At 49.8% G+C, this 8,488-nt stretch overlaps 1 protein-coding gene across 1 annotated transcript; it reads left to right on the top strand.

Annotated features, from left to right (window-relative positions):
* The first annotated feature begins 3,158 nt into the window (after positions 1-3,158).
* LOC125519941 (tubby-like F-box protein 8) lies at positions 3,159-6,375 on the top strand. Its single transcript, XM_048684724.2, has 5 exons — positions 3,159-3,431; positions 4,084-4,589; positions 4,760-4,847; positions 5,103-5,235; positions 5,323-6,375. The coding sequence occupies exons 2-5, from the start codon at positions 4,224-4,226 to the stop codon at positions 6,101-6,103; spliced, it is 1,368 nt and encodes a 455-aa protein (XP_048540681.1). The 5' UTR covers positions 3,159-3,431; positions 4,084-4,223; the 3' UTR covers positions 6,104-6,375.
* The last annotated feature ends 2,113 nt before the right edge of the window (positions 6,376-8,488 follow it).

Below are 8,488 nucleotides of genomic sequence, written 5' to 3'. Positions count from 1 at the left end.
GCTTCCGGTCTTCTTTGGTCCCTCAACATCGCAGATGTGCAACACCCCCTCACGCATCTCAATGGTTTGAGGGTGTTGCGGCACCTCCACGAGGTAAGGGTTGATGACCTTCTCGAAAAACTTGTCCTTGGGGGCGCTTGGAGACGTCATGGTGATCTAGAACTGTCAGAAAAACAACTCAAAACAAGAACAGAGGATTTTGTCATGGTACGGTGGTCAAAACCTTCGGGAGATTATATAATGAATTTTACCGACCAAAAAAAGTATTGTGCAAGAAAACGGAGTCCGGAGGGCACATGAGGTGGCCACAAGGCAGGGGGCGCGCCCAGGGGGGTAGGCCGCGCCCTCCACCCTTGTGGCCTCCTCGTGTCTCTTTCGGACTACTTTTAATTTTCCTAATTTTTTAAATATTCCAAAATGGAGAAAAATTGCTATTAGAACAGTTTTAGAGTTGGTTTACTTACCGTACCACATACCTATTCCTTTTCAGAGTCTGAAACGTTCTGGAAAGTGTCCCTTATGTACTCCTCCGGTGTTACGGTGTCAATTATATTGGTCTCAACATTTATGGGATTACCTAAGATATAATGGGGCTTTCCCTCCTTGCTGGCAGCCTCTCCTCTCCCCTCTAACCTATATATACATTAGGTGTTGGCCCTTTTCTATTCACAAGTTTTGATGCCTCCTCTAGTTCGTCTAGTTCTAGTCCTAGTTAGTCCTAATCGACTAATTAGAGCTATACCTAGTTCCTCTAATCCTCATAATTAGAAGCCTAGTATGGTTCTAATCTCCTCTTTCTAATTCTCCGACGAGGATTAGCTCTGAATGGCGATCGTGAAGATCGTGCGCTTGCAACCAAGTAGATAGGTCGTACTTTCAGTCTTCCATTTGAGATATCGTTCAAGGGCGGTTCGCGGGATCATCATCTACGGTTCGAGGGACTCAAAGTATGATCTACACCAACTCGTCTACTTCTGCTGCATTTCGAACTCGGTAACGATCGTTGATCCAAACACTATATGCATCTTCGTATTATTCCTGGTTGATCGTAGGGCGATTTTTTTTGTTTTCTACTACATTTCACAACAGTGGCACCATCAGCGGTCCTATGAGTAGATGCAGGTTTCGATCTAGATCACATGTGGATGTGATGTTCTTGCTATGCTTCCCTCGAGTGTTGCTTCGATTCAGTTCATTGACGGCATGATGTCGCTTTTACAAGGTTCTGACAATCAATCGGCTCTAGATGTCGACGATCTGCTAACAATTCCTTGGGTTTCATCATAGTCAAGAATAATGAACTGTCGCGTATGCAAGAGGGCAATGAAGATGAATGATCTTCTAGGGGGTCACGCATGTTTGACGAAGTTTAGTGTGGGGGCGAGATTTTTAATTAAGTCTTTTTTTTCACACACCCCGAAAGTTAATCTAGCAACAAGAATTATCGACTTGATGGTGTGCGTAAGTAGCTAGTGTTATCCGGAAAACTTAGAAGTCACGTAATTAAAATTTGCCAAACCGATTAGAGGACGTCTAACTTGGTTTCGTAGGGTTTCACGTGATGTGGTATTGCCTTCGTCATGATAATGCATTTATCTATGAGATGGTTATATGTTGTAATGTTAAGTGGCATGCGCATCACGGCATGATGGCCGAAGCCACGGGATTGCCACCTTAATGTAATAGATGTAGAGATAGCCTACAGCTTACACGGAGGACCCGGAGCTTCACCAAGCGCAAGAGAACAAAATCGGAGCCACAACGGATGTTTTTCAAAATTGTCGCCACGACAACGATTCCGGAGAAGACCTTGGAGGACCATGGAGACGTTCCGGGCATCCAGGGCTATACCATATCATGCTATTATGAATTTTCTGAGATGTTTATCCCTTTTGTTGTTTGCGCCCTTTGATTGCTCAGTAGTCAATTATTAGGATGATCTCTCACAGTAAATATCAAATTAAAAAAGGTGCTCTTCCTAGTGTTGTTACCATCTATAACACGTAACATTCCAGAGTGCGTCATGTCCACGTGAGTACAAAATGGGTTATGAGGTGTAAGACAGGTGTATGGTCAGACCATTGTAATATCTCGCACGAGGTATCCCTCCACCATGAATAACAAGAAGAAGCGGAATGTAGGGTATTACTCTACGGAGGCCCGACCCTGGGATAAACTGTGCGTGCGGGCTCCGTCCCGGTACTTCCGACCTCGTCATGAACCCTACAGAGGGATCTGACGGTATTTTACGCCGTCATTCGGATCCTCTAGCACCTCCACCCGCCCTCTGTCTCCGGCAGGCTCTTCTCCGATTCCATGCGGCGACGGGGGCCGAAGGGAAGAAGAGAGTGGGAGAAAAGGGCGGGAGTTGCGTGGAGAGCGGCTGTATGGAAGATGAGATTGGGGTTTTTGCCGCGGAAACAAGGCAAACAACTACAAAAAGCGCGGGCTCCGCCTGCCTTTTGGGTGGGCCAGGGTGTCGGGGTCCTACGTGTCTGCTGCTCGGACTCCCGCAAAACCCCACGTTTGGTACCAGTTTTGTCGGGAAAACGTGATCCGAACCGCTCGGCGGACCGATACAAGACTTCCTTGGATGGCACAACTCGTACGGTTGATTTGAGGGTTGGTGTTGAAGATGCCCTAACACGTCGTACATCATACATCATACATCGTACAGATAGTATAGTAGTACATCTTCCAGAGTGTAGACTGGTCTATTCACTCGCCCTGATCCCTGATTGATTTGTTAAAACAACCGTGTTAACCCAATCGGCAGCACGTCAGCGTGCGGTCGCCAGCGCCAGGAACCCCCGCGCCCACGGGCAGCCGTGCACGCGGGCGAAAGCAGAAAGCTCGGCCAAAGCCCACCAAAAGCGACCCGCTTTCCCTGCCGCGGCAGCGAGCCAGCGAAATGCGCGCAGGTAGCGAGCGACGCAGGCGCCAGCGGACTCGGGAGACGTCAGGAACCAAGAAGAAAATGGAGCGGCAGGAGCGAGGCTGACGCCGTCACGCCCCGCGCGCAAGTCGGCACGCACACACACCCACACGGCAGGAGGACAGGAGACGGAACGCAACGGAACGGTCAACCGAACGCCACCCCCTGCCCCGTGGACCGGAGCGAGCGAGCGCGGACGGGAGACGATAAACAACAGCCGCGGCACCCGCCTCGTGTGTGTGTGTCTCTGCGCCTTTCCCCATTCCCCTCCGCTCGCTCGCTCCGGGTCTCCCTCCCTCCCTCTTCACACCCACCTCACCTCCTCTCCTCTCTCTCCCACCCTCTTCGCGTGCCCAAGAAAGGAACCTCCAGGCGGGGACGGCGTGAGCGCGGCAGCTGGGGCTGGAGCCGGATCGACCTCGTTCGTCTCCAGAGGCGGCGGCACGGGCGCGGGAGCTCCGGATCGGCGCTCAAGACCCCCAGAGTCCGCGCTGATGTGAGTTATTTCGGGGAGTCTTGGCCTTCCTCCGTCCTTGATTTGATTGATTGACGCGCCGGTTGTGCGGGGGCGAGCTTTTCGGGGCGTTTACTGTCCGGATCAAGCGACCGTGCGTCCGGATGCGGCAGTAAATGCCGAGTTCTTGGCATCTTTTTGTTCTCTCGTCCGTTAAATTCGTCCGTGCCAAGAGTTCGTTCAGCTGTCCTAACGCCTCGGCTTTGACTGCCACAGTCGTCGTTCTTGTCCTCGCACAAGACTTCAGATCTCGCGTAGGAACCTGTCGATTTCTTAGCACTACATATGTTCTTCAGAGATCCTCTTTTTTATTGTCTCTATCCGGGGTGAAATGGAGCCTTCTTGATTTATTTATTTTACCATGGAACGGCATATTTCCAAGTTTGTCATGGGATAGCTGTACTAGGGTGAAGATTTCTTTCTCCAAATGTCGCAGCATGCCACCGGGGTATCATGTTCTTTTTTTTTCCCGGCGCCGCCATGGCCATTTTCGATGTGTGGACTACTCTTTTTCTCTTGATGAGGCGATTTGTTCCTAGCAGGGGGCTGCAACGGAATTAGTATAATTTTTCACCAAGACGGGTGTCTCTTTCATGCTATACTCACCAAGGTTATTTTGCTCTCTCTTCCGCAGGTACACGTTGATGATTGCTTCTATCTAGACATACTCCGGAGCAGCAATCCTTGCTCTGGTGCCGTGATCTGTGACCTCTGCTCAATAAGAGGAACAGTTTAGAAAGCTTCGAGCTTCCAGCCTGCATCTACCTAGCGCAGATGTCGTTCCGCAGCATAGTTCGTGATGTCAGGGACGGTTTCGGCAGCCTGTCGAGGCGGAGCTTCGAGGTGACCATCTCCGGCCTGTCCGGCCTCACCGGGCACCACAGGGGCAAGTGCCAGAGCACGGTGCACGAGCTCCGCGACGCCGATCTCATAGTCCAGGAGAGCCGCTGGGCCAGCCTCCCTCCCGAGCTCCTCAGCGACGTGATCCGGAGGCTGGAGGCAAGCGAGAGCACCTGGCCGTCGCGCAAGCATGTGGTGTCCTGCGCCGCCGTTTGCAAGGCGTGGAGGGAGATGTGCAGGGAGATTGTGACGAGCCCGGAGTTTTGCGGAAAGCTCACCTTCCCCGTCTCTCTGAAGCAGGTGAAATTTCCCCGTGTGCTAATAAAGCAATCCTTAACCTGAATGCTACCAAGAATGCTATTTTGTTCTACCTAGATGGCAACATCTGAGACTGAGGAGTGTTTGTTGTTTTGCTTATTCTCATGCCTCTTAAGTCAAGACACCTGACACTCGTTTATTTTTTTCAACAGCCTGGCCCTCGAGATGGAATGATTCAATGTTTTATAAAGCGAGATAAATCAAAGTCTACTTATCATCTCTACTTGTGCCTGACTAATGGTATGATAGCCTTTTTCACCTTTAGAAGTATATACTATTCATATATTGTGCTAAGGTCGCCCCAAGGATATGTCTTTTGCTGAAAACTAGCTAATATGCTAGTATGAAATTCTACATTTTGGCCTTGGTTTTGTCTCAAATGTTTCTACCTGTTTTTATTCTATGATGAAATCGTGGTGAAGTTATCCGCAAAAAGAAAATGATATCATGGTGAAGTTGAGGTGCTGATCTTTTATTTCTTTTATTTTGAATCAGCGGTACTTGTGGAGAATGGCAAGTTCCTCTTGTCTGCTAAAAGGATCCGCAGGACAACCTGCACCGAATATGTTATCTCAATGGATGCTGAAAACATCTCAAGATCAAGCAGCACCTACATTGGAAAACTGAGGTACGAGTTATACATGTATACTGTAACCATTTCCTCCTGGTCTCATGCATTTGCGGATAATGAAACCAACTTTCTTTTCATTTCCAGGTCAAACTTCCTCGGCACAAAATTCATAGTATATGACACGCAGCCCCCCTACAATGGGGCTTTAGTTCCTCCGGTTGGACGGAGTAGCCGGAGATTCAACTCTAAGAAAGTGTCTCCCAAGGTGCCATCCGGCAGCTACAACATAGCTCAGGTGTCTTACGAGCTAAATGTTCTTGGCACGAGGGGCCCTAGGCGGATGAACTGCATCATGCACTCCATACCGGCCTCATCGGTCGAGCCCGGCGGCATAGTCCCTGGGCAGCCTGACCAGATCATGCCCCGGGCTCTAGAGGACTCGTTTCGCAGCATGAGCTCCTTCTCCAAGTCATCCATCATGGACCGGTCCACGGATTTCAGCAGCTCCCGTTACTTCAGCAGTTCCCGGTTTCTGTCCGACATTGCCGGAGGCGCCGCCATAAGCCGTGACGAAGACGGAGAGAACAAGGAGAGGCCGCTGGTGCTCCGCAACAAGGTTCCGAGGTGGCACGAGCAGCTGCAGTGCTGGTGCCTCAACTTCCGTGGCCGCGTGACCATCGCCTCGGTGAAGAACTTCCAGCTGATCGCGGCGCCGAGCCAGCCCCCGCCCCCCGCCGCGGGGGCGGGGGCGCCGGCCCCGGCCCCGTCGCAGCCCGCCCCGGCGCTGGAGCAGGACAAGATCATCCTGCAGTTCGGCAAGGTGTCCAAGGACATGTTCACCATGGACTACCGCTACCCGCTGTCGGCGTTCCAGGCCTTCGCAATGTGCCTGAGCAGCTTCGACACGAAGCTGGCCTGTGAATAAAACCGGCGACCGACGGAGGTCGACGACGACACAGGCGGCGGCGGTCGAGGGAAGGGAAGAAAGTAGTAGAACCCTCATTCCCCCCATAGGACTTCCATTCTAGATCACGGACACTCCCTTTCGTTTGCTTGTATTTCTGCTTTGTTTGTAGCTTGCTGGAACTGGGACTCGGTAGCATGCGTTGCTTCGCACCATGATTGCTTCCTTTGAAGCAAAGTTTCGTGGATGCGGTTGGTCTCTTCCGGATTTAACCTACGGTTCCCTCACCTTCATGATTTGCCTTTGAGCTTTTTCTATGGATGCCCATTGTCTGGTAAAGAGCAGAAAGGGTTCAGTGCTTCTGTTCTTTTACATTAGCATGTGTGCTTGCCTTATTCTACAGCGCAGACGAGGATCATGCGCACTGGGCTTGTCTCACATGATGAAGCCTTCTCCCTCCTCGGTCCATGCCCTTTTGGTGCGGTTGGTGCATGTTGTTTTAGCAAGCATGAACAGTGGTTTTGTCTAATGGGAGAATCATTGCACATGTACGTACCTGCCACCTTTTTCATGAGCTTTTGAGTGTTCCACGATCTCCTTTGGGTTCAGCTACCATGATTTCTGGGAGGTGGGTCGAGTTCTTTTCAGCATGGAGGAGGACGCATTTCCTGTAGTGAGAAAGATAAGTACTCCAGTACAGCTAGGCGAAGAGAAGGAATAAAGTAGTAAAATAGAGGCATCTGGGCCGGGCCCATGGTGGCTGCTGAGGGTGACCGGATGGGAGGAACAATTTTTCTTTCCTGAAGAAGTTATCATGTGCTACGTGACTGAGCGCATATGGCTGACAGCGAAACGAACCCACCATACCAGAAAATCATACTCCATCAATTCCACAACGTAGTGCGCCCGCGCTTTCAGAGATCCAAGTTTGATTGTAAATTTAATCAACGAGACTGACTGCGACGGGAGCAAAAATTATGTCACCGAATTCAAATTGAAAATACGAATTTAGTGGTATAATTTTTACTCCCGCCGCAGTCGGTCTCGTTGATTAAATTTATGATTAAACTTAAATCTCGAAAAACATGGACGCACTACATTATGAGTCGGTCTCGTTGGTTAAATTTATAATTGAACTTAAATCTCGAAAAACGCAGGTGCACTACATTATAAAATGAAGGGAGTACTACGTATTATGTAGTATAAAGGTGGCTTGCTTGCTTGCTCGGACGGACGAAATAATTGAGCGTATCGTGCATGGTGATTATTCATTCATTCTTAACCCGGGGCAGTGGCAAATGGGAGGAGGCTTTCATGGCTCCCCGGGCGTGTGACAGCGCGCCGAGTACCAGCACAAGTGTCACATTATACATATCCTGATGATGATTGATTAGGTTGATCAGCGCGGGTGGCCTCGGCACTAATCCGCTGGATGATTTGACAGCGGCGATCAAATCAAATCGGGCCGGCGGTTGGGGCCGTGGGCATTGCGTGTGGTTCATCTTCGCCTCCCGATGGCGTTGGATCCGTGGTCGCCGTCGTGCGGCGGGATGTTGAGTGTGCAGTGGCATGTTGAGATCCGGAGACTGGAAGGCGGGGTGAAAGCGCTGTGGTGAAAGTGGGCGGAATGGATGGATGCGGGCATCGCCTCGCTATAATTCAGGTGGGGGAATTTCCGGTCGATGGAATCGTGGAGTGGAGAGCATGATGGATGGATGTGACGACGCGGCCGCCATCCCACTTTACAAGTAGCGTGTGTATGGGTTCGGTCGGTGTAGGCGTGCAGCAGGAATAGTTTTGGCGCTCGGATAGGGAGGTCTTTTTTTTTGAAAAAAAAAACGTTTAACGTTCCTCGCAACCAAAAAAAAAACGTTTAACATTCCTCGCAACATTTTCTGCCTGCTGGCTGTCCTTCTGTAAGAAGGTTTAACATTCCTCGCAAAAAAAATGTTTAACATAACACAACACTAGTAGTACTCCCTCCGGTCCTTTTTACTCTGCATATAAGTTTTGTCCGAAGTCAAAGTATCTCTACTTTGACCAACTTATAGGAAAAAGTATCGACATTCACAATACCAAATTAATATTGTAGATGTTGATATTTTTTAATATAAATTTGATCAAACTTTATAAAGTTTGGCTTGGCATAAATCTAATATGTAGAGTAAAAAGGACCGAAGGGAGAACAACGTCAAGGAGTACCACCACCGTCTATCTGAAAGCAACTTTTTTTTGTGTTGCTTTGTTTGGGAAGACCACCATCTAGAATTTGGGAGTGCCACAAGTCTCCGAGGCAGAACTGTGATGCAATGCAGAAACTTCCTGCCCCCCCCCCCTTTTTTTCTTCAACAAGGAATAAGGTCCCAAAGGACCCAAGTAGTGCATTAAGTCAAAGCGATGGAGCCG

This window comes from Triticum urartu, chromosome 1A (assembly GCF_056163025.1).
Source record: "Triticum urartu cultivar PI428250 chromosome 1A, HENAU_Tu73, whole genome shotgun sequence".
NCBI classification, from domain to species: domain Eukaryota; kingdom Viridiplantae; phylum Streptophyta; class Magnoliopsida; order Poales; family Poaceae; genus Triticum; species Triticum urartu.
This window is presented reverse-complemented; position numbering and strand designations above follow the sequence as displayed.